Source organism: Carcharodon carcharias, chromosome 2, assembly GCF_017639515.1.
Source record: "Carcharodon carcharias isolate sCarCar2 chromosome 2, sCarCar2.pri, whole genome shotgun sequence".
Classification (NCBI taxonomy): Eukaryota; Metazoa; Chordata; class Chondrichthyes; order Lamniformes; family Lamnidae; genus Carcharodon; species Carcharodon carcharias.
Window position 1 is genome coordinate 196,925,570 of NC_054468.1, and position 27,100 is coordinate 196,952,669.

The following is a 27,100-nucleotide window of genomic DNA, read 5'->3' on the forward strand; positions in this document are numbered from 1 at the left end:
TCTCTCTCCCTCGCCCCTCTCTCTCCCTCGCCCCTCTCTCTCCCTCGCCCCTCTCTCTCCCTCGCCCCTCTCTCTCCCTCGCCCCTCTCTCTCCCTCGCCCCTCTCTCTCCCTCGCCCCTCTCTCTCCCTCGCCCCTCTCTCTCCCTCGCCCCTCTCTCTCCCTCGCCCCTCTCTCTCCCTCGCCCCTCTCCCTCCCTCGCCCCTCTCCCTCCCTCGCCCCTCTCCCTCCCTCGCCCCTCTCCCTCCCTCGCCCCTCTCCCTCCCTCGCCCCTCTCCCTCCCTCGCCCCTCTCCCTCCCTCGCCCCTCTCCCTCCCTCGCCCCTCTCTCTCCCTCGCCCCTCTCTCTCCCTCGCCCCTCTCTCTCCCTCGCCCCTCTCTCTCCCTCGCCCCTCTCTCTCCCTCGCCCCTCTCTCTCCCTCGCCCCTCTCTCTCCCTCGCCCCTCTCTCTCCCTCGCCCCTCTCTCTCCCTCGCCCCTCTCTCTCCCTCGCCCCTCTCTCTCCCTCGCCCCTCTCTCTCCCTCGCCCCTCTCTCTCCCTCGCCTCTCTCTCTCCCTCGCCCCTCTCTCTCCCTCCCTCCCTCTCCCCTCTCTCTCCCTCCCTCCCTCGCCCCTCTCTCTCCCTCCCTCGCCCCTCTCTCTCCCTCGCCCCTCTCGCCCCTCTCTCTCCCTCGCCCCTCTCGCCCCTCTCTCTCCCTCGCCCCTCTCGCCCCTCTCTCTCTCCCTCCCTCCCCCCTCTCTCTCCCTCTCTCCCTCGCCCCTTTCTCTCTCTCCCTCCCCCCTGTCTCTCCCTCCCCCCTCGCCCCTCACTCCGCCTCTCTCTCCCTCGCCCCTCTCTCTCCCTCCCTCGCTCTCTCTCCCTCCCTCGCTCACCCCTCTCTCTCTCTCCCTCCCTCACCCCTCTCTCCCCACCCCCGTCTCTCGCCACCTTACTGTTGGCAGGCAGGCGAAAGGGCCTAGCGGCCTTTGCACTTTTTAAAACTCATCCATGGGCGGGATGAAGTTTCCAACCGCAAATAAAATTAAAATTTTAACATTTTATTTATAACATGTCTCTGTTCATGTGACAAAGTCACATGAACTGGGACATGTTTTATAACATTTTTAAAATCTTTTTTTTTAATATTTAGAACTCTTCATCTCCCTGAGGCAGCTCTGTGCCTCAGGAAGCTTTTCCAGTATGCGCCCACTTGCATGCATGAACCTGCGTGCTGGCCCTCCTCTTCCCCCCCACCTGCCCCCCACACACAGGCAGCACTGAGCACTGCCATTCGCCACTCACGCTGGGTAGGCCTTAGTTGACCCGCCAGCATGAAATCGCGGTCCGGCCCTGATCGTCTTCCTGACTGCCCCTGCTGAGCCTGCCGGAAGAGGGATAAATCCTCTTCTTGGTTTTATTTTGATACTCATTCTGATTCCTTCTGAAACTATTTAAGATTAAATACTTGAAACTGCTAAATCAGGATATCCTCAATTCAAGTAGTTCCATAATTGCCTCAGGTGTTCTATTGTTGTGATAGTAAGTTTGTTTTGTCTTGTGAACATAGAAATATTACTGATTGGGATTATTATAGGTTCATGCTATAAAACATTTTGTTAACATGGTGTATCTGAGGCTGTACTTGTGATGAAATAAACAGAACTCTATGCAATTGTATTAAAGTCCATACAATACTTTAAATATTTTCAATATGAAAATTAATTAATCCAAGAGAAATTATCTTTGACTTTAGGCACAGGATTATAGTAGACTCCGAAACACCAGAAAACGTACATAAACTGGGGACAAGCAAGCATTCCTTTGTAGGGGAGTCATGCTCCTAAATCCTGCTTGAAGGCAATGCATGTACTGAAGACATTTTTTTTAAGTATCTTCTAAATTCAGCACTGCTGCAAACATTTTTTTTCCATCCCTATAATAAGCTTGCATGTTGGGTAAATCTGCAGCTTAATTTATAACGCGCCTCTGTCCTCTGCTGCACTTTTATTCTAAGATAAAAGCAAAATTCTAACGCCTTGCCTTCAAGTCATAAGATCTATATTCAGGATTGTTTTTTGAGCTATTTTAGCTATTTGGGACTACGTGCATTCTTGCTAGGCTTCTTTGTTGTCCTGGTATGCTTAAAAAGTGATACTATTGACACCTATTGCGTTGATCCATGTAGGGGAATAAATTGACTTCTCCCATAAGAACTTATTATTTTCCTCCAATTAACTAAAGGTTTAGAAAAGTTTGGTTTCCCTTGAGGATATTTATGATTCTAACTCATTTTAGATTTTATTCCCATAGTTATTTTATTCAAAGGTGTGGTTCTAAATTGTGGATGTGAACATTGCAAGTTACTTCCCTTATAAATCACTTTTTTTTCCCCGATTTAAATTAAGTTAAAGAAAACCTTGCAAAAATCTATTTTATTTCCATAAATTATTTATGTATAAGGTTTGGTGTCAGGTGTTATGAATATTTTCTTGTGCTGTTTACCGTGGCTTTTAGCTACTTACCACTGGTTCTGGGATTGACCAGCATTAGGAGTGTAGCATTGCCATCAGTGCTGTAATGATACAACTGCATTACCAAAATTATGCCTGCTAAGGAACATTATCCTGAAAATAATGGTTGGACCAGTGTCCTGGCCAATATTTAACCCTCAATTAACATCACTAAAAACAAATTATCTAGTCTTTATCACATTGCTATTTGTGGAAGTTTGCGGAACACAAATTAACTGTTGTTTTTCCTGCATTACAACAGTGATGACAGTGCTTCATTGGCTGTAAAGGTGCTTTGAGACGTCAGGTGGTTGTGAAAAGCAGGATATAAATGGAAGTCTTTTTATGCATGCATATGTTTTCATGATAAAACCTTCATTCTGAAAATAGTCCCCCTCAACTTTATGATGGCAAAATGTTATTTTGATTTCAGAACATAATTTTTTCTTGATTTAAATTTTATTAAACCCATCAAGTCCATTCTATCCAGAGTTGATACATAATTTTTCCCTGCTCCCCCAGACCATTGTTACCCGCCTCCTTTAGGCACTTCCTTCTTTAAATTTCTTGAAAGATTGAGCAATGGGTTACTAATTTACCCCATGCCCTACACTGCGCTTGATCTGAGGTGCGCAAACTTCTTTCATTTTTCCATTTGATCCGATCTGTTTATGCTGTTATATTGCTTCAACAGATGACCGCACCATAAACAATACTTATTTGAAACACGTCCGCACCATAAACTCACTTAAGCAGAAGCAGTTTGGCAAGGCAATTAATTATGCCACTAAACATGTAACAACTCTCTCTGACCATGTGCTCTCAGAAAGCAAGGAGTTTGTTCTTGCGCATGGTTTCAATTTTGGTGTGCCCTCCTCCCAATCAGACAGGAAGATGTATTTGCTGAGTTCGAACTCCTCTACTCTCAACTATCCCGCCACAAACTAACATCCAATGAAGACGCTGAATCCTTGAAAGTGCACCTAGCTGATCTAGCGTACGCATATTGTGGGATTCCGAACGACCTGTCTGACTTTCACATGCGACACAAATGTCTTGCAGTGTTGCGAGGCCTGAAGATCAACCTGGTCATACATATCAGTAACCTGACAAAGGGTGGGAGTATTCATCCTTAACAAGTGTGACTATCAACAAAATGCACGCTATTCTTATTGACAGGTCCAAATTAGTATCCATTGGACCTGCCGCTCAACATGACGAGACTGCCTTGCTCGAAAGTATGTTGACAAATGCTTGCTGGACTTGTGTAAGAGTGAAGAGCTACTATATGATGACATGGTTTGCCCTCATGGTTCGCTACGTTCGCCTATGTATGAGCTGCCCAAAACATACAAGTGATGTCCCTTTACACCCTATCTTATCTGTGACCGGTTCTGCACAACATGAATTGGCCAAATGGTTGGGCGAATTGATACAACCAGTTTTGACCAAGTTTTCCACATACATGGTGAAGGACTCCTCCACACCTGCGAAGACCACACAGGACTTGCACATCAATAGCTGTGTTGTGTCCATGTGCTCATTTGACATTGCTAGCCTATTCACCAATTTTCCACTTAAGGAAGCCATAGATATTTGTGCTGCAGCACTATATCATGGCAATCTAGACCCGTCACCATTGCGGGAATCAGTATTTATTGAACTTAAACTCGGCAACTTGCACAGTTGAGTTCAGTTTTAATGACACCATGTATGCCCAAATTGATGATGTTGCCATGGGATCCCCTCTAGGCCCAGCTCTCGCAAACATCTTTGTTAGGTTTCATGAGAAACGTGTCTTTGATGGAATGACACCTAACCTCCAATTATTTCCAATATGCAGATGATACGTTTGCTATATTTAAATCCACAGCTGCATGTAATGATTTCCTTAATGGGCTTCATCCTGCACTCAAATTCACCTTTGAAATGGAACAGTCAAATGAACTCCCCTTTCTTGATGTACTAGTTGAGAAACCTGCCAAGGGGGTTCTCTACCATGGTCTGCCACAAGCCTACCCTTACTGGTCAATATACACGTTAGGATTCATACTGTTCCACATGCTACAAGATTGATTTTATCAGCACCCTTTTAAATAGGGCCCGAGCTATTTGCTCACCGTGCAAGCTTGATGCTGAAATAGGGTGCATCAAAGGCATTGCCTAGGATAATGGCTACCCTGATCAGACCATTTCAGGCTGCTTATCATGCAAACTCATGAACGGGCTTCAGGCCATTACTTTTGGCCTCGAAAGTGCCCAGTCTTCCTCAGGTTACGCGAGAAGGGCAAGGTATCTCAAAAATATGAGCAACAGGTAAAGCTATCTGTTTCACACAGCTACTATGCAGTAGCAACATGAGTAGTATTTGCCATTAAAAGGATGCTGCCCTCAAGCCTAGCACACATGAGTAATGTGGTATATGAATTTCAGTGCCAGTGTGATGCTAGTTATGTAGGCCATATGTTCCAAATACTGTTGGATCGTATCTGTGGTGATTGTTGTTTTAAGGCCAGCCTCACTGAGTAAGAGTCACATGGTTAGAACGGCCAATCAGTACCAAGTGCAGGGAAGCTGATAAGGGGTGGAATTTTCCTAGTCTAGGGAATGTATTGTAGCCTTGCTAGAGGCCTGCAGCTAATCCAACAGCTCTGTAAATAAAGTTCATTGTTCAACTAAAGAAGCCTCTCAGTAGTACATTCCTACATCTGACAACAAGGATAAATGATCCTGGTGTTAACCTATCGCCCTACAGTTGTGAGTATCTCTTAAAAATATATACTCACCAGGATGCCTCTCTTTGGAAGGATCGACTCATTTGACTCTTCCATGGAGGACTGGACTCAATACATAGAGTGCCTTGGGTTTTATTTCCAGGAAAATGAAATAGGGGAGGAGGCAAAGCAATCATCTGTGGGAGTCAAAGCTACAAACTTGTTCGTAGTCTCAGCCTGAAGCGTGCCCAACTCCAAATTATTCAGTGAGCTCATGGATTTAGTGAAGGCCCGTTTTCAGCCCAAACCATCAGTCGTTATGCAAAGATTCAAATTTAATACAAGGGTGAGGGCCCCAGGCGAATCAATTGTGACATATATGGCTAAATTAAAGCAATTGTCAGCATTGTGATTTGAGTGAACTTGAACAACATGCTACAAGATCAGTTACTTTGTGGCATGTGCAATGATGCTATTCAGCATCAATTGCTGGCAGAAGTCGATATAAATTTTAAACTATTAATGGAAATGGCGCTGGCCATGGAAAGCACTGAAAAAGATTCGCAGGAGCTACAGAGCTTGCAAGATGGTGCCGATTACCAGTTAATGTGGGAACCTGCAGCCAGACGTGAAACTTAAACCGCAGAAGCAACCGCAAAGCAGGAATCATTCCCAATCACCCAGAAATCAAAAAAAATACCGGAGGCATATCATGAATTTGAAATGTCACATGTGGGGGTAACCATTCTCCTGAAACATGTAGATTTAAGGAGGCCGAGTGCTATTACTGTCGCAAAAGAGGACATTTGATACAGCAGTGCAGAGCCAAGTCCAGACTGCCAAGTAACCAGCCAGAAGTACATAACGTGAAAGAGCCTGAAATAACTGATTCTGACATTCACTCTCTTTTTAATCTTAAAGCAGTCAAAGCAAACCCTATTACTATCACACTGCACGAAAACAGGAAGTCTCTAACTATGGAGTTGGATATAGATGCATCAGCCACAATGATGGATGAGCACACATTTCAGTACCTGAGAGAAGGTACCCAATCCTTAAGCCTGGAGAGAACTTTTGCCCAGTTGAAGACTTACACGGTAAAAGCCATAAAAGTAAAAGACACTGCCATGGTACCTGTGTGCTATGGGCAGCAGTCAGCCCAGCTCCCAGTAATACTAGTAACTGGAGAAGTACCAAGCCTTCTGGACCATGATTGGCTAAAAGAAATCAAGTTAAGTTGGTCGAAGATTTTTCAAGTGCAGGCAGGAGGACTGCTAGAATTTTTTTTTAATTGATAGTGTCTTTCGCAACGAATTAGGAAAAATCAAAGGCTTGCAAGCCAAGATTTATGTTCATTCACAGGCAACTCTCCGATCTTTTTTAAGGTAAGACCAGTGCCATATGCCTTAAGAGAAAAAGTGGATACTGAGTTAAACAGATTGGAGGAACTGGGCATCAAACAGCCGGTTCAATTTTCGGAATGGGCAACACCTATCATCCCCGTACTGAAACCAGATAAGACCATCCGTATTTGTGGCAATTATAAGCTAACAGTTAATTGGGCAGCCAAATTGGATAAATATCCAATTCCAAGAATTGAAGGCTTGTACGCAGAGCTGGCTGGAGGTCAGTCCTACATTATCAATATCAGTCCTACACGATCAATCTTGCACTAAGTTGGATATGAGCCACACGTACCAGCAACTTGAGTTAGATAACATGTCCTGGGGTTATTCGTAGCACATTAAACACACACAAAGGGCTATTCCAGTATACATGCCTACCTTTCAGAGTGTCCTCAGCATGTGCAATATTTCAAAGGACAATAGAGAGTTTGCTACAGGGATTACCCCGGGTTGTAGTGTACAATGATGATGTCCTCAGAACTGGATCGACAGAGGCCGAGTATTTAACATTTAGAGGAGGTATTTTTAAAAGATTTTTGGAAGCTGGAGCCTGACTAAAAAAGGAGAAATGCACTTTCCAAGCCACTGAGGTTACCTATCTGGGACACTGTGTAGACGCACAAGGATTATGCACAAGGATTACACCCTGTGGAAGAAAAGGTTAAGGTGATAAAGGAGGCGCCTTCCCCCACAAATATCACCAAACTCAAATCATTTTTAGGGATGTTAAACTACTACGGGTGATTTTTACCCAATTTATCGACTGTACTGACCCCCTTGCACATACTGCTGAAGAAACACCATCATTGGTCCTGGAAGGCTCCACAGGAAGCAGCCTTCAACAGAGTAAAACAACTGCTGCACTCCTCAACCTTGTTAGTGCACTTCGCCCCATCTGAGAATTGATATTGACCTGCGATGCCTCTCCATATGGTGTTGGTGTAGTATTATCCCATGAAATGGATGATGGCCCTGAGAGGCCAATAGGTTACGTATCAAGAACCCTCTTAGTGGCCAAAGAAGGTTATTTGCAGATCGAGATGGAAGACTGTCAATAGACTTAGGAGTTGAAAAAAAAAATCCCCCAGTACTTACATGGCAGGCACTTCACTATCGTCTTCGATCATAAACCGCTTTTGGGTCTTTTCAAAGAAGATGAGGCTATCCCACCGATAGCTTTGGCAAGAATTCAGTGATGGGCATTAATTCTGTCCACCTACGAATACACTTGCAAGCACTGACCTGGGATACACATAGCGAATGCAGACACCCTTAGCCGGCCCTTGCAAGAAAGCATCAAGTGTACTCCTGTACCCCAAGAAATTGTCCTTGCTTTGAATTTTTTAGACATATTGCCTGTCTGCATGAAGCAGATCAAGAACTGGACCAATCGAGATTCGCTTCTGTCCAAAGTGAGAGAGCAGATACTTACAGGATGTTTAAATGAGCCGGTCTCTGAGGAAATGAGAGTTGTCAGGATGGCTTCACACTCTGGGGAGCAAGAGTAGCCGTTCCTGTACCAGGCAGGGAACTGCTCCTAATCGAATTACAGAACACTCACCCTGGCATTTCTAAAATGAAAATGCTCGCCAGGAGTTGTGTGTGGTGGCCTGATATAGATGCAGATATCGAGAAATTAGTCAAACACTCAACAGTGCCGACTGTAACAAAAGTAGCCAGCCATAGCCCCACTATACACGTGGGAATGGCCGGGCTGACCATGGGTGCAGGTCCATACAGACCACGTGAGTCCATTCCTAGGCGCAATGTTTTTGCTCAAAATGGATGAAGATTTTTGAGGTGAAATCATCTATGTTGCACGCTACCATCAAAAGGTTATGCCAATGCTTTTCGACTCACGGATTGCCCAAATGCCCCAATTGCCCAAACTCATTGTATCAGACAACGGAGCTGCATTTACAAGTGCTGAATTTCGGAACTTCAATCTAAACGGCATTAAACACATCCGAACTGCGCCTTACCACCCTGCATCAAACAGACTAGCTGAGTGACTCATCCAAACTTTCAAGTTAGGACTAAAAAAATTGTCGGGAGGAACCTTGGAAACCAAAATCTCACGCTTCCTTCTTAGCTACCGCACGACTCCACATGCAACAATGGGAGTTCTACCAGCAAAGCTGCTTATAAAGTGTTGTCTCAGAACAAGACTGAGCCTCATGTTTTCAAATTTACCTGGGAGGGTACAGCCCAGAAATTTATATTAGATGAAGCCGTATATGAGAGAAACTTAGGTAGCGGTCCAAGTTGGATCCCTGGAAGTATTGTCTGTGAGACCAGACCTTTTTCATACCACGTGGAATTGGAAGGCCAGATCGTTCGTAAACACGTGGATCACCTGAGGAGCAAGGTGACACTTCTACAGTCAGTGTTGCCACCAAGGAATGCTATTGAGCCTGTAAGCACCGAAGTACCTGATTGACCTGTTTTAGACATGACTGATATCTACATTGAATCGAATAGTGATGAGCTGCCTCTGCCAGAAGAGGTACCCATTATCGCAGTTCCTTTTAGTGTTGATCTTGTAGGAGAGTCTCGGGCTATAGAATTGTGCGCCTCTACCCAGAACAGAATTGATTTATAATTACTGGAATTATGTATATGTGTATAATCTGAATTCATGACAGAGTGCCAGTGTGATTATTTCTAAGATTTTTGATATTGTTTTCTATTCACCTGTAAAGAAGTAATTTGTGTAAATAAGGAATGTAAAACAAGGAATTAAAGGGAGAGGGATGTGGTGATTGTTGCTCTAAGGCCAGTCTTACTGAGTAAGGGGGATGTGGTCAGTACAGCCAGTCTGCACTGAGCATGGGGAAGCTTAAGGGGCGGAGTTTTCCTAGTCCAAAGAATGTATTGTAGCCTTGCTAGGGGCTTGCAGCTACTGCAGCTCTGTAAATAAAGTTGTTGTTCAACTAAAGAAACCTTTCGGTAGTACACCTCTACAGTGTCAAACAGCATGTCCCTGCCGCTGTTTGCAACGGGCAAGGTATAGAACGTACCCAACCAGCCTGTGCTTGCAAAACTCAATACACATTGTCCAGCATTAGATGTGATTCTGCGGTTGGTCAACATTTGCTATGTAATCTTCAGTCTGTTAAGAATTATGCTGACAGCCAATTTAAGGTTGTCAGTCAAGCTCACAGTGTGGTGTATTTGTGTGTACTGGAAGCTACGTACATTAATACACAGGGCCCTGTTCATTGCAGACAGAAAGACCATGCACACACATGGCGTTTGTTTCAGCTAATTAAAATAAGTGACAGCCATTCGCTGACTCATTCTTCAAGGCAATGCCTTGATCAATCAGGGTCAAGCTGCCTGGTTTAAGTTTCAAACAATGCTTGGCAGTTAACTGTCAGTCACCACCACTGGTGCATTCTCCATGACAATGCCTCTACCAACGTTTTTCATTATTTCCATGACCCTAAATACCAGTTCAACAAATATCAATCCAGCTCCTTTAAAAATTATCATTTGACTCTGAATTCTCTACCTTTTCTAGAAGTGTGATCCATTGATCCTCTTACTTTGCTTGTACTTAGTGATTTTTCTTTTACATGTTTTCTCTAGTTTTATTCTCATTGTCCTATTTGCCTATCTTATAAGCACTAATAATCAATTTTAAGACTGTTTTCTTTAATTTTAAAATTAACAAATCAATGATTTATGTGCTAGCACACATTTAAAACCATGACTTAGACAAAAAATTAATTTTAAACACTACATTGTTAATGAGAGGAAATAGTAGGAGAAGATTTCCTTTGTTGGCATCCGGTATGTGAGAAGGCAACTGATCCTGTTTTTGTTCCCCAAGCCATTTGCATGGCCTGATCAGGCCTCAAGTGCAGGGTCTGCCTCTTGGCTGGGCATGTGAAAAGCCAGGAGGAAGTGCAAGTGCCACAGCAGGCTTGAGAGGCAAGAGAAAGTAAGGTTACACTTCCAGGATTTAATCTAGTTTCAATCAGCTGGCTGTGTCCAATATTGCTTATTAAATGTACCAAGCATCACAGTTATTACAAACTCAAAAACAAAATCTCAAATTTGTATAGATGTCAGTAGGTAATTCCAGGAACTTAAGATATATCAGACAAGTCAGCGTACCCAGAACCTCTGCTGATTTGAATCCAAAGCAATATGTTGATTTGTCAGTTAAAATAAAACCTTTTGCTAAGGTCAGCCCACTCCTCCACATTTGTAATTTGTTGTACTTCATGTATTTTGAGTTAACAGACTCAGCCAAGAACTGTGAAAATACTTCTAATTCAGTCTGAGTTTGCCAAGTTAGTGTTGTAGAGCCTTGCCCTTCAACGACAGTGATGCAAAATAAGCATTTACTTATTGTGTTCATTGACCTTTTAATTATTTTAATAAAGGCCTATAATAAAGAATGAACTGATATTCATAATTTCTTGAGCTCTTCTAATGCTGAAACCCTCATCCATGTCTTTGTTACCTCTGGACTCTTTCAACTTACTTCTGGCTGGCCTCCCACTTTCTTCACTTTGTGAACATGAAGTCATCCAAAACTCTGTTGCCCATGCCCTAACTAGCACCAACTCCATTCACCCATCACCCTTGTGCTCATTAATCTACATTGGCTGCCAGTGAAGCAGTGCCTCAGTTTTAAAATGCTCCTTTTTAACAAATTCCTCGATGGTCTCATCCCTTCCTATCTCTGTCTCCTCCAGCCACACAACCCTCTGGGATATCTGTGTTCTAATTCTGGCCTCTTGACCATCTTCGATTTTATTCACTCCACTAATTGGTGTAGCCGTGCCTTCAGCTGTCAAGGCCCTACAGGAATTCCTTCTCCCTAGTTTTTTGTCTTTTAAACAGTTCCTAAAACCAACGACTGACAACTTTTGGTCCTCTTCCCTTATATACCTTTGTGGCTCAATGTCAAGTTTTGTTCTATAATGCTCCTATGAACTGTCTAGGAATGTTTGATTACATTAAAGGTGCTTTATAAATTCAGGTTGTTGTTCTATAACTAACTCCTTTGAATTGGGAGATTTTAAATCAAATTCAAGAACATCTTTAAGCCTTTAATCAAAAATCCTATACTCTTAGGGATCATTTCTATAGTTCTTTTGAGAAATATATTTCAGTGATTATGACAGTTACGTAAACCTGCTCTCAAACAGCAAAGTGAACGCGGTTGAGCAGCACTAATAAGAAACTATGGAAGAGCAAAATTAAATAAAAGCAAACTGTCCTACATATGTCTTTAACTTGCATTGAAAAGACCTACATAACTAGAGGGTTTAGAAAAGGGTAACAATTCCACTCTGAATTTTTTTTATTCGCAGCCATCTGATCTGATGGCCTAAATTGAGGACATGGAACAAGAGTGCACCTTCAGTACCACTATAATATGCCTTGTTTTCCACGGTCATTTCCAATGATTAGAAATATCACTTGCTCATTTTGGACAGGTACATATCTATATGCAGAACAACTTTTAATTGTTTTGACACTATTTTTGATGACCCTCACTGTATCCCTACAGCAGTCCATACCCAGCACTGTGTCCTTCCTGTTATGCCTGTCAGCTTCAAATACAGCTAGTGGACGAACATACATATGCACCACCCCCATGCATGTGAATTCCAGCCACGCCATGAGTATTAGGCGCACACACTGCATGGCTTCAGATCTTTGAGAGAAAAAAGACCTAATGTTACCAAGGAGATCATTGGAGACCTGTTTTCTGGTTGTCCATGTCTATTTATTTAATTTGTCAAAGCCAGAATAACCTTACCCAGTCCGAACACTAGACTGATAAAGTTGGTCCACTCAATGACAGTAATAATGAGCTCTGGGATCAAATTTTATTCCATTTATTTTCAGGAATGTTGTAAAGCTGGCTGGTTTGGGTAGCACAGAGGGTAATTCTTCTGGCAACCAGCTTATGTAGCACCACCTCCCGCTCTGTAGCCATCAACCAGCGAACTTGGTGTTTTGCCGCAGTGTCACTGACCTACAGACTGGTACCTATGCCTTGCAGTCTTTTCTCTTCATTTTTGCTTGTTGCCTTCCTCGTTCTCCAGCGACTTTCAATTTAATGATGAACCCCAATTGTGATATTCCTGCAGTTGGCTTTGTGCTTTTTAATTTGACTGACACACTTCACTATTTTCTCCATCATGGCTTCATATCGTTCTTCGATCTACTATGCATGACTTTAGTAGGTTCCCCCACATGAGCTCCATCTGCAATACGCTGTATGAAATCATTTCCAGTGGCTAAACCACAGCTTGATGCTCTACCAGCCTTGCCCTTTCAACAGGGGAACAGTAAGCTCCAGATCTCTGAGCTCTTCAGCCAAAAGGCAAAGCAGCCCGACTTTCTAACCAGCAATGTCTCCCATTTCATGAGCCACTGCTCCTTTTTACTTGTACTGCGTGTCATCAAGTGCACTCCCGCTTATGTGTAATAGAGGTAGCGACAGTAAATGCTGTGAAGTAATGCCAGAGGTTTGAATGACCTGTGCTGTTAGATGCACCATATCTAGAGGAGGAAAAGAAGTTAGGAGCATTTTTAGAAGAGTTGAATTCACGTGTCACTGTATAAGGAATTATCTGAGGATTTCATAAGATTTAGGAGCTGGTGTAGGCTATTTGGCATTTTGAGCCTGCTCTGCCATTCAATATCATGGCTGATCTACCTCAGCTCTAGTCTTCTGCATTATCCCCATAAACCCAATTCCCTTAGTACTCAAAAATCGATTGACTTCTATCTTGAATATACTCAACATCTAAGCATCCACAGCTCTCTGGGATAGAAAATTCCAATGACTCGCACCCTTTGAGTGAAAAGATTTCTCCTCATCTCAATTCTAAATAGTTGACACCTTATTCTGAGACAATGTCGTAGGTTTCCCAGCTAGGGGAAACATTCTCAACATTTACCCTGTCAAACCCCTTAAATGTTTCAATTCTATCACCTCACATTCTTCTAAACTCCAGGGAATATAGAAATGTTCTGCTTAATCTCTCATCGGACAATCCCTTCCAACAATGTTAGAAATGCAGATCCCTTTAAGAGTAAACCAGGACAAGCTTCAGAGTGAATTGAGAGCAGGTGATGCTTATTGAAGCCTTCTGGACCCTTTCCTTGTCCAAAAGCAAACACCCCTACTGCGGAAAGGGTTTTTCCGCAGTAGGGGTGTTTGCTTTTGGACAGGGAGAGGATCCAGAAGGGAAGAGTGGAAACTGTTATTTGTATTGAACTAAAGTTGATTAATGAATGTCTTCTGCTGCATGATTTGGTAAATGGATCCCCACCTATTAAGCACCTCAACCCAAGAGCCAGTCTATTGAACTTTCTCTGCACTCCCTTGAGGGCAATTATGTCCTTATTTTGGTAAGGAGACCAAAGTTGCACACTGGGTGTGGCCTCACCAATGTCCTATGTAATTGTAGTAAGTCTTCTTTATTCTTATACTCCAATCCCTTTGTGGCATATGTTAACATACTATTTGCCTTCCAAATTGCTTGCTGTATCTGCATGTTATCCCTGTGATACATGTACAAAGACAACCAGATTTCTCTAAATGCAAACATTTCCTGATCTCTCTCTATTCAAAACATATCCGTTTAACTTTTCCTATCAAAGTGGATAACTTCACACTTTGCCACATTGTATTCCATCTGCCATTTTCTTGCCCACTCACCCAACATGTCTATATTCTTCCGTAGACTCTTTGTCCTCTTCACTGCTTACTTTGCCAGCTAATTTTCTATCGTTGAAAACTTGGATGTGTTACACTCAGCCCCCTCATGTCAGTCATTAATATAGATTGTAAATAGCTGAGGTCCAAGTACTGATCCTTGCGGTACCAGCCTGCCAACCATAAAACATCCCACTTATTCTGTTTCCTGTCCATTAACCAACTCTCAATCTGTGCTAATATATTTGATGAGTGAATTGATTCATAGAACTAAAAACCAATGAAGTAAGTAATTAATCAAAAAAGTTTAATGCTGATTGCAATGCTGAGCCAGGCAACTTCCTTTCAAGCGGGTGGCGGCCATTGAGCAGCAGCAACCGAGCCGAAATGGGCAAGTTTATGAAACCTGGGAAGGTTGTTCTGGTGCTGGCCGGACGCTACGCCGAGCGCAAAGGTGTCATGGTGAAGAACATCGATGATGGAACCTCTGACAGACCCTACAGTCATGCTCTTGTTGCTGGTATAGATCGTTACCCTCGTAAAGTGACTGCCAAAATGGGTAAGAAGAAGGTGGCCAAGAGATCCAAGATCAAGTCCTTTGTGAAAGTATATAACTACAACCACCTGATGCCAACCAGATACTCAGTTGACATTCCTCTGGATAAGACCATTGTGAACAAGGATGTTTTTAGGGATCCTGCTTTGAAACGCAAAGCCAGACGGGAAGCCAAAGTAAAGTTTGAGGAAAGGTACAAGACAGGAAAGAATAAATGGTTTTTCCAGAAGCTCCGATTCTAAATTGTATTTCAGTATAAATAAATATTCAGTTAATGTTTTGAGCATCGGTGTAGTATATGAATAAATTTACTTTGCTTGAATAGTTAAAAAAAAGTGCAATGCTCAGGTAGCTAGCAACCATGACTGAACTTGCTGTTTCTTTGCACAGTGGAGCAGGCAGGAGAGCAGAGAGCCAACAGCCTCCTGATGCATTCATGTGGCCAAACAATTAATGACAAGGTACTTAACCTGTCCTGCCTAATCCCATGAGACCAAATTTTGTGTCATAATCTGTGTGGCACCTTACTGAACACTTTTCCAATATCTAAATATACAGTTTCCCCCCAATATACCCTACTAATTACATCCTCAAACCCTGAACGGAATTGTTAAACACTATTTCCCTTTCATGTTATGATTTATATATAAGTGCCCTGTTATCACATCCCTAATAGATTTTAGCTTCTTGCTGACTCCTGTTAGGCTAACTGGACTGTAGTTCCCTTTTTTCTCTCTACCTCTTTTTTTAATATGGCAGAGTTATCTTTGCTGCCTTCTGATCTTTGGAAACCGTTCTCGAAGATTCATTCTCTAGGACTGCAGCTACCACTTTTAAAACAATAGGATTGCAGGTCATCAAGTCCAGGAGATTTATCACCACTTAATTCCATTAATTTCTCCAGTATTATTTATTATCTTTTACTGATTTCTTTAAGTTCCTTACTCCCAGTAGACCCTTGGTTCCTCATTATTTCCAGAATGTTTCTAATCTCCTCTACCAAGAAGACGAACACACAGCAGGGGATAGATTTTCCAACGCCCAGGGAGGCAAGGTTAAGTGCGGACAGGCTTTGAAAATAACACTCCCAAAGGGCACGTTGGTCTTCTGGCACCTCAAGAATATGCTGCAATTTTCAAAGCGAGGGCAAGCTAGAACAGGAGGAGCTGACAACCTGATTGCCTCCAATTAACTACTTGTTGAGGAGCTTGTTAATGGGCTGAAGAGAGCCAGAAGTAAATTTTCATAATGGTGAATGGGAAAAGCAAATGGTCTGGGGCACGTTCGTGTAAACATGTTGGGAGCACTGCAGGGAGCCATAACCTGATGAATTAACATATTGAAAAAAATGGGTTATTTAAACTGAAGTGCTCCAGCAGTGGCAGAAAGTTGCCATTGCTTGAGCAGAACAGGTTAAGTACCTTGTCATTAACTACAACAAAAACAGAATTACCTGGAAAAACTCAGCAGGTCTGGCAGCATCGGCGGAGAAGAAAAGAGTTGACGTTTCGAGTCCTCATGACCCTTCGACAGAACTGTTAACTGTTAACATTAACTGTTTGGCCACATGTATGCATCAGGAGGCTGCTGGCTGTCTATTCTACTCTGCAAGGCAACAGCAAGTTCAGTCATGGCTGCCTTGAGCATTGCACTTTATGCTGCAGTTAAGGCACACCATCTGCTCTGCCATGTCTATTAACCTTAATTTATTTTTTGATTAATTAATTGTTACTTAATTGGCTACTTTAGTTCTATGAATTAATTCACTCATCAAATTTAGTTAGTAATTTAGTAAAGTAAAGCAAGTTTCCTAGCTTAGTGACAAAAAAACAGTAAAACTCAGCAACCAGTCCACCTACCTGCTGTCCTATGTCATCACTCCTTGATTTTTTGTTTGTTGATTTTAAAACTCTGGCTCCCGAATCATCACTCTGGCTCTCAGCTCCTGCTCTTTCCAATCTCCGCTTTGGAAAGAGCAGGAGCCAAAAGAGTTAGAGCGGAGATTAGAAAGAGCAGGAGCCGAGAGCAAATATCCACTCTGGCTCTCCTATGTGCTCTCTTGAAAAAAGAATACAAAACATTAGAACTGCCTTTTGTTCTTAATAGCTGCAGTAAAATACAGATATCAATACATAGACAGTGCAAAGCATTTTTGGAGTAAATGCATGTAAAAGTGTGAATGAGGAAACATTTTAGATTGAAAGATGGGACAATAAGGTGTGCTGCACTACATCATGGGCATTGATAACCAATTAAGACACTTGGACACAGTGTGGGAAGAAAGTTAGTAAAAGTGGCAGGCATGCTTAGTATAGTGCATTCTTAGATATGGATGAATATTCTTATCTTGACTGTCTTTATATGGTCATTAAAGTTTTTCTTGTCCTAAATAACGTGCAGGGTGTTGATATTAACTGCTGGGCCCAAGTAAATCTCTTTGGGGCCTTCTATATCACTGTTCCAAAGAGGCCTCCCTCCTTCTCTAACCACCAGCTATTTTACAACAGAATTCAGCAGAAAGTGGGGGTTCCCTAGAGAGTTTACAAAATTACTTTGGTACTGCAAAAGCTACTAAGATATTTCCTGGCAAATTAAAATATTGGAAACCTTTAATTCCTGTTTCCAACCTGCAACTCCCAATAGGCAAACTTTAAACCTGAGGCTTTCCCAATGCCCAGAGCAGATCCAACTTGTTAAAAAGAGAAGAAAGCAACATATTGCAGATGCTGGCAATCTGAAGACAAAAAAGAAAAGGCAGCATCTGTGGAGAGAAAGTAATGTCTGGATTTTGTGAGGTGTTTTTGATGGCAAACTGTCAGTGTTTGCCACCATTACACTCTGAAACTGATCCCAATGCAGAAATCTTAAAGTTGTGGTCCATCATTCACTGCTCCAACAGGCTGTATTATGCACCCTGACCTCCCCATCCCCAGAAGCAGTAATCAGTGAAACCTGTTAATGTGGTGTGAACTTTCCCTTTTCTGCTCCTATATCGCTGTTAGTAATCACATAAGAGGTTACACCTTGTTAATCAGGTGTACTTGGGTTTTCAATGCTGATCAGAGCAACAACTATCACTTAACAACAGATCTGGACCCCAAAATAATTTCTATTGGTGGAATGTTAATAAATGTCTCATGATTTAATTGCTAGATTTTTTGATTTTTTTTAAGCTCTCATGATATTTCAGCTTCTACTTTCATCTCATGTGTATGTGCTAATCTTTATTTTACTGCATGTAAAATTAGGAAGTGTTTTGGCTTTTAGTGCCTTTCATTCCCTAATTGGCTGTCTGTGAGAATTCTTTAATGTGGCTGGTGCTTGATGATAGCATGATGATAGCACTGCAGATCCATGCTGGGAATCTCCATTAAAAAATATACTGTAACCTCTCCAGGCTGGAACTCTTTTTTGGAAACCAATTTTTATTACTGCTTTATATTTTACCATATGCTTCAGGTAAATACTCATATCTACGATGTTTTCCGGTTCACATACTTATGGTTAGGCATTCTAAAGTCATTCTATAATCCAGAGATGACTTGGTACCAAGCATTCCAGATTGAATAGGTTACAGTGTACTACAATCAATTGCATGGTGAGACAGGTAAAGTTCTTGCCACAAAGACCCCTAGATTTCTATGTGGCTTTCTTCAAGGTCAGCCATCAGCACCCATGTTTGGCAGTTCAGTTTAATAATGTGATAAAAGTTAATTTGTTTTTCTCTCCACAGATGCTTCCTGACCTGCTGAATATTTCCAGAATTTTCTTCTTTTATTTCTTAAAATGATGCTGATCCCAGAAATGACGACTTGGTTAACACTCAGCAATATAGGGCAGGCATAAATTTTGCTCTGCCCCAATTCTTTTGGGCTTGAGCCCAGTTAGATAATTCAACTTTCAAATTTCTGAGTGGACACATTTGGCTTAAATTGTAACTAACGCTAGCTGAGCTCAGAACACTATTGATACAAATTATGACATAATTTGTGCCCCAGATTGTATTATGGCAAGCAACCCACCATAGAAGTGAAGTGTGTGAATATTTTGGGCGGAGGGGGAGAGGGATCCATTTAATCGTCTCAGTAAATTGCTTAATATGTTGTTCAAACTTCTAGAATGCTTCTAGAATGCTCAACAGCAGCTCTTCTGTCTTAGATACTCACGGAGCTTGATGTGCTGAAAATGCATGGCTATAATTTGCTAATATATGTCTGGTTGAATGTTTTTTATTTCTTTTACAGATGGCAATTACTTGGCAGTGGGGTCCCATGACAATTTTATTTACATCTACACAGTAGCCGAAAATGGCAGAAAATACGGCAGACAAGGAAAATGCACTGTGAGTGAGTACTAAAAATGTTTAATATGAGGTGGAATTAAAGAGAGAAGTATGGACATTTACTGATTTCTTACTGAGCATGCTTTGCAAATGCATAGACTTTCAGAAAATGCATTTCCATTTTTTTTAACTTTCCTTTTAAATGATGAGTTGCAGAACTATCATTCCAGAAAATCATACATTTTTACCCAACTGACTCAGGAATGCAAATGTAACTTTTAGATTAGAGCAAGTACAGGAAAGTGTATGTCATTCTGTGTTGACCTGTTTTTTATACTTTCAGCTTGCAAACCATTGATGTTGAAAGAAATGCTCATGTTGTAAAAAGCTGTTGAAATATCCAATGTAATTTTATTACCATGACTTTAACCTTGGCCTACAAAATATTGAGTTAACTTGCTGTTAAGACAATTAAATTTACCATTAATTTATCAAAAGTAATATTTAACATACATCATATGGTGTTTGGATAAGAACATGTAGGTCCCTGTGATTTGTATTTTAAACCCTCAGAAATATATTTACTGTTAGACCAGCCACTAGATTTTGATCAATGGAGACAGCTGTGAAAAACTATTGAGGAAAAAAATAAAATTGATACTTTTATGATGCACCTTTTCAACACCAAATAAGTGCTTTGTGAGGTGCTGTAAACATGATAACTTGATTTTCTGAGAAGTCTTAGAGTCATTACAGCTCAGAAGGAAGCCATTCGGCCTATTGAGTCCATGCTGAGAGGGCCCTCTTCCCACCGCCCCCCACTCTCTGCCATTCCTTGGAGTTGTGCACTCTCTTCTGCAAGGAAAGAAAGCAGAGCATTGTGAGTGTTAGAAATGGATTTGTGGAGAGAGGGGAAGGGCAACATGTTATGGAAGGTGACTTTGACAGATGAGTATGAGATGGCACAAAGTGAGGGTGAGTGTGAGTGTTGGCTGCTCAGATATGAGGAAATGATTTGAGAAAGAGGAATGAGTGAGGAGAGGATGATCATTTAGGACTGAGATAAGGAGAAATTTCTTCACTCAAAGGGTTGCGAATCTTTGGAATTATCTACCCCAGAGAGTTGTGGATGCTCCATTGTTGAATATATTTAAGGCTGAGATAGACAGATTTTTGGTCTTTCGGAATAAAAGGATATGGGGAGAGGATGGGAAAGTGGAATTGAAGCCGAAGATCAGCCATGATCATATTGAATGGCGGAGCAAGCTCAGTAAATCATATAGTCTACTTCTGCTCCTATTTCTTATGTTCTAATCCATTCAGGTCCATTCCTCCATGCTCTATCCCTATAGTCCTGCAATTTGTTTCCCTCAAGTTCCCATCCAATTTCTTTTCAAATTATTCATTGTCTCTGCTTCCACCATCCTTGTAGACAGGGGGTTCCAGATCATTGCCACTCGCTACATAAAAAACGCTCATCCTCACATCCCCCATGCATTCCTTGCCCAAATCCTAAATCTGTGTCCCCTCCTCTTCATACCATTAGCTAATGGGAACTACTTTTTTTTGACTACATTATCCAAACCTGTCATCATCATGTACACCTCTATCAAATCTACCATCTCAGAGAACCACCCCAGCTTTTCCAATCTAACCTTGGAACTAAAATCCCTCATTCCCAGAACCATTCTGGTAAATCTCTTCTGCACCCAATCAAGTGTGGTGACCAGAGCTGGATGCAGTATTCTAGTTGGAGCCTAACCAGAGCTTTCAAAAGTTCAGCATAACTTCCCTGCTTTTGCATCCAATGGCTCTATTTATGAAGCCTAAAACCCCATATGCTTTGCTAACCACTCTCTCAATATATTCTACCACCTTCAAAGATCGATGCTCATGTTTCCCCAGGTCCTTCTTTTCCTGCATACACTTTGGAACAATACTATTTACTGTATTGTGTATCTCTAAACAAGCCTGTTCAGTATTTCCACATAATTCAATCCACAAGAATTATGGATCAGTCTTCTAACTTAAATGTTTCCCTGCTTCTGTTATCAGAACTGTTCATTCAAGATGTGCCCTGACAAGAGCACTACAATTTAAGCATGATTTCTTCAAATTTGTCCTCTACTGGTTTGTTCAGTGTTGCATTTATTTTGTTGATTGCTGCTCCACAGTGATTGAGCAGTGAATGGTCATTGTAATGTCTGAAACTCTTAAATTCCTTTTTAGGAAAATCTGATTTTTGTTTGTATGTGTAATACAGAAATCTGGATTTCTCATCAGTAAAGCTCAATAAACATAAATTGGTGAATTGCTTTCTTTTCAGTAAGAAAGATTAGTCACAAAGGTTAAAGCTCTGGCTTTCTCAAACAAGAATCCAGCCTGCTCTCAAAGCTCAAATTTCAGCCAAAGGAATTTTATACAGCTGCCAAATTTCTCACAGAATGGCAATAAGCTGCTCATGATGGTACAAAAACATTTAACTTTTGGAATTCAGCTTCTGGATTGCAGGGAAATTAAACGAATGTAAGATGATCAGTGAAGTCTTATTAACTGAGGAATTTTGGCTGAATTCTTACTAACAATTCATCGGTTCAGCTATATCAACTTCAAGATAAATGACATTTTTGTAATAACATGCAAATGTTGCATTTTTTTGGGGCTGCCAAATAATCAGTTAACTTCAGCATGTTAGTGCATTAACTATTTTTGGCAATTACTTTTCTAATGTGACAGTCACAGAAGTTACCACACAAAGCCTGTGATTAGCATGAGAGTCCACAGCAAGCGAAACATGAGGCAGAGAGGCGCAATTACATTAGGCATGTTTTAATTACCCCTGGCAGTGTGTCAAGCAAAGAATGGACTCAGTGACCCATGCACTAAGTGCCTTCAGCATCCCACTGGAGGCCTCAGGCTCGGTGCCCGTGCCACCAAAGCCTTCATCTACAAATTGGTCTGAGGCCTTGCTCACTCTTATGAATCTGGGTGCTTTAAACTACAATTTAGCAATAGTTGCCAAATCTGTGGATATGAAGGTGGAGAGGAGCTGCCAGAGCAGGATAGATATCTGAAATATCTTGTGTCATTGAAATGGTTGTTCCAAGTCCTTGGTTTCCTTATTGTGCTTCTGATCTCACCTAACAACCTAGGAGCTTGCACTTTAAGAGATTGCAAGTTGAGGCTTGTACTGGGATCTTTTCAGTTATAACTCTTATTTCTGCTATGTCAGTGATTCTCGAGCTTTTCTGCTTGAAGGATTCCTCGGATTAATGATCACAGATTCTACCCCTCCCCTGTCCCAACCATATATAAATTATAATACTATATCAATGAAAATATTTGATATAGGGTAACAGGCAAATGTAACAACCTATACTAAATTCACTGGCACTACAAACCAATTCAGTAAATCCTGTTCCAGTGATCAACACAAAATCAGCAAAAATAAGCAGACCACCGGATGATTATTTACAATGCAAATCTTCATGCTAGTTTCAGCACTCCCCATTCCACTCGCCTGACAGCCACACTCCACTCCTACCTCTCACCAAGCCCATCTCCAGCCATCACTCATTCGCTTACTCTGGACCATTTCCTGTAGTCATTCATTACAGGCTTATGGGTAAGCTGACACCCTTGAAAAGCCCTGTCCTCTTAAAGTCTCTGAATCTTACTCTTGAGGTTATATCATGGACCTGCTGAAAAGTCTCTGTAGATTCAAGTCTGAGAACCACTGTACTATGCCAGGTTTGAAAACATTGTTTTCAGGTATGATAGAATAGCTAATATGCCCAGTAGTATATTTTGGTCTGCTCCATGATTGGAGGTATGTTTTTCGCCTGATTAATCAAGTTCCTAGATTACCCCTTTTAACAGAAATTGTAATATATATGGGATTTGGTAATGGAGACCAAGCAATTGACCAGTATGGACTGTTTAAACTTACCGTGCAGAAGAGTCATTTAGGAAGATTTAGTTCACTGTCTGTGGGGGCAAAAAACACAATTTCACTGAATTTAGGCTGCAAGTACCCTATCTTGTGCAAAGAATCACATTGGGCATAAGTAGTTACATAAATTTGAATAAAATAGCTGCATTAATTATATTAAATATGTGATCAACATCAAGATTAATGTTTAAAAATGTGTTGCAAGATTAAATGTGATTTTTAAATTGTTTGAACAGCCCTAATCTTTCTCACATGATTTTACTTTGCTAGATGGTTCCTATCCTCTGAGTTTAAACCTGTTTCTCCTGAATAAATTTATTGTTATTTGGTTTCCCTTTTACAGCTAAGGAAAATCTTATTACCCCAAAAATACAACACAAGTGAAATTTGGCATTAATAGTATATCCCTTTACTGGCCATTGTAGGTTGTACTTTGCTAAAACTCTTGTTTGGAAAGATTGATGTAGTTCTGTTCAATCGCCTTGTGTGATAAATTTATTCTAAGACATGTGGCAGATTTTCTGAAATGAATAGTTAGCATTTTACAGCAGTCTGTTAAAAAGAACAAAGCAAGGCTATAAAAATTCTTTTGCAACTGAAGCCCATTTTTCCCCCTAAAAAGAAGCTTATTAAATATGTCAATTTTTATTTAATGTGCTATTCTTCAAATGGTGTGCAGACACATTTTAAAAGTAGATGAGATTTCTGACCCTTTTCCTTAAGAAAATTTCTGTCTATGTTCATTCTGATCGAATCTCGTTACAAAACCAGTGTTTGGGGAATCACAGACTTGTAGTGACTTGTTTTTCTTGCTGTCTCAGTGGTACAGCTGTCCTTCTTCTCATGCACCTAATTTTAAGGAATTAAATTTTGAGGAAAAAATAAACACAATTTTCTAATGCAAACACAGTTTAACCCCTAATGGCTAGTGGCAAGTTTGAGGTAGACCCAAATGGAAATATACTAGTTGCACCCAGTTCATGAAGGTTAGCTCATGTGTTATTTCAGATGAAGATTTGGAGGGGTGCATGAAGCACTTTGAAAATGGAAAAGCCTATGATTGCCTGTAATTGAAATTTAAAGGCAAACTGATAAAGGGAAATGTTGAAATAAGGAAGCAACAATTATTAAAGCTTTTTGAAAGGTTCATAAGGCACTTGAACCCCATTGGTTGCCTTTGCCGAAATCAAAAGAGGAAAGGAGAACTGAAAAGTGACTTGCAAAAATTAAGGAAAAGGAAACACAACAAGCCTCTAGGGTAAGTAACATGGCAGTCCAGCAAATAATATTCTAGTTGATAGCTGCTGATATGGAGGTGGTGTGGCATGCAATGGCTGCAGTGACCCACTGTGCCATTCTAATGACACCATCATAATTGGCAGTATTGCAGCATGCCTGTGGACCAGGCAGTGTCAAGCTTCAACCCATAGTTTGAATGATACTGTCACTGGACGTGCTGGTCCTTTTTTTCACATGGTAGCATTTCTGCATCTGGCGCCTGATCTGGATTCTATGTAAGCAGTTCCCTGCAGCCATTGCCAGTGTAGATGTGCTAGGACCTGTAAATATGACTGGCATCTTGGTAGGTGAAGCTAATCAGAGTACACTGCCTGCTGATCACTTGACATGCCTTTCAAGTCTTGCTACTGAATGCATCATGTACAACATCATGGCTAGTCAGTCATATCCTTATAGTGCTGCCTTAACTTCTTTTGTGAAGATGAACCACTGCAAGCACTAATTGTCTGCCAAAACCAAGTTTGCCACTACCAGTCTAGTGAGAGGACCACAAATACTTCTTGTACAGCTTAATTTGCCTGACATCTCTCTTTAGAGCCTCTTGCTCCTGTTCCAAGCGTTGAAACTCATTGGTACCAGAATTAGTGCTAGAAGCAAGAGGAAATTTGAACAATACGCACAAAACCTCATGCAATCCTAAGTGTCTGCAGAAGAAAACAGGAAAATAATTAAAATACAATGTGACTAAATCTTGCAGATTTAATGTACTTACCTTTAAATCAGTATATCGAACTCCCTGGCAATCCATGCTTTCTATTTTGCATGGGCATCTATGAGCAATGTTATCCTGCATCCCCAAATATCAGAGCTTAAAGTGAATGTTGCCATGAAGTGCACACCTGCTTGGGATGGGTGCTTCCTATACTGCTGGAACCACCTGAAAAAATTACTCCATGCAAAGTGGACAGAGTTCTGTCAAGACTCCCACCCATTTTCTGCAGCCAGATATTCAATTCTAGCAATGCAAAGGACAAATAGTAGTGGACAATTGAATCTAAATTGTATTGTCTGGTCAACATTTTGAAACTTGATTTTGATAGCTGTTGCATTCCTACTATTTTTATACCCAATTTAAAAAAGGTGTAATTGACATATAATCTATGAATTGATTTTATGATGTTTTTTTCCCTTTCTTCAGGGACATTCCAGTTATATTACACACCTTGACTGGTCACCAGATACAAATTTCATAATGTCTAACTCGGGAGACTATGAAATCCTATATTGTAAGTATCCTGATATTCCTTCCAAAACTGAAAAAAAAAGAGTTTTTTAAGGTATTCTGTTGGTTTCTTTGTTGTTTTGAACAATATATTTTCTTTCAGACTGTGATAAAACTAAACTGAAAACTTAGTATCTTATTGACAGTCTTTCTGTCTCAGAATTTATGAATCACTACCAGTGCACTCTACACTGTTTAGTCACCTAGGCACAGAACCCAGTTCATTATAAATTACCACTGAGCTGGATTGACGCCAGATTGTAGTAAGACTGCTACAACTTCTCATTCTGTGGGGAATGTTAAATTTCACGGACAGTGTATGTATGGCCTTATATTAAACTCTGCCAACATAGTGGTAGCTAACATATTTCAGTGGCATAGTTTTGTTTTCCCTTCTCACCACCCCAAGCTCCAGAGTTCCATATAGTCTCGAATACACCAATCAAATAAATTTTGAATGCATTTCTAATATTTCACAAATGTCATTTGTCTCCATTACAGATATTTTAAATGTAAGCAGGCCAGCGTATTGTAATTACATGTCCTACTGTTGAAAATTAATCTGAAATGGTGTATAGCAACATTCTGCAGATTACCCAACTTTGCCTGAATGTTTGCCTCTAAGCCTACTGATGCTCTGACAATAATTATTACTTACTCTTACCGTAGTTCCTTTTATGTAACAAAAGCATATCAGGGCATAATATGGAACAGTGACAAACATCAATCAGGAACTGGAAGTAAAGTTAAGGGGATTGATTTAAATGTATATAAATGCCTGGAAGCAGGCCATTTGGCCCAATCAGTCTGCACTGGTGTTTACCTTACACAAAAGCAAATGATCCAAATCACATTTACCCAGCGTCTTGCCATATCCCTTCATCCACATATCAAAACTAATCTTAAATGTTGATATAGCATCTGCCTCTACCACTAACCCTGAAAGTGAATTCTTCATCTTCACAATTCTTTGCAAATAAGTTTATTTAGTTCTCGGTTCTAAATTTTGTATTTTTAATCTTGTCTCAATGGCTCTTCAGTTTAGATCCCTCGACTACTAAAGAATAATCTGCTTCTATCTACTTGATCCCATTCTTTCACGCTTATATCATAGTAACCTGAAATCTGCATTGAACTAATGAAATAGCAGGCTCAAGAGGCCAAGTAGCCTATATTTGCTCCAAATTTGTACTAACGTGTGTATTTTTCCCATCAGCTCATGGTATGATAATTAGAGGACACAGATTTGAGGTTTTGGGCAAGAGATGCTAGAGCTGGGGGGTGGAGGTATATGAGGAAGAACTTCTTTATGCAGCAAGTGGTAATGACTTGGAACTTGCTGCGCATGAGGGCGGTAGAAGCAGAGACAATGAGTGATTTTAAAACTAAATTAGATAAGCATTTGAGGGAAATCAACTTGCAGCTCTATGGGAATAAAGTGGAGGAATGGGACTGACTGAATTGCTCAACAGAGAGCCAGTATGTCAAT

General features: G+C 41.0%; 2 protein-coding genes across 5 annotated transcripts in view; both read left to right on the forward strand.

Moving 5' to 3' along the window:
* The window catches only part of LOC121293998 (echinoderm microtubule-associated protein-like 4), a 363,716-nt gene that overhangs the window by 315,779 nt on the left and 20,837 nt on the right, over positions 1-27,100 (forward strand). For 3 of the 4 annotated variants that reach the window (XM_041217491.1, XM_041217498.1, XM_041217483.1), the window contains exons 21-22: positions 19,101-19,198; positions 25,528-25,615. In XM_041217491.1, the coding sequence (XP_041073425.1) occupies positions 19,101-19,198; positions 25,528-25,615 (186 nt within the window). Of the gene's footprint in view, positions 1-19,100; positions 19,203-25,527; positions 25,616-27,100 lie in introns of all 4 variants that reach the window. The other variant, XR_005946679.1, reaches the window with a different exon arrangement.
* On the forward strand, positions 14,665-15,131 carry LOC121294022 (60S ribosomal protein L27-like). Its single transcript, XM_041217514.1, has one exon. The coding sequence runs from the start codon at positions 14,688-14,690 to the stop codon at positions 15,096-15,098; it is 411 nt and encodes a 136-aa protein (XP_041073448.1). The 5' UTR covers positions 14,665-14,687; the 3' UTR covers positions 15,099-15,131.

What these genes read in the sequence shown, in the direction of transcription:
- LOC121294022 (XM_041217514.1), top strand. Translation starts at nt 14,688, where the DNA reads ATGGGCAAGTTTATGAAACCTGGGAAGGTTGTTCTGGTGCTGGCCGGA.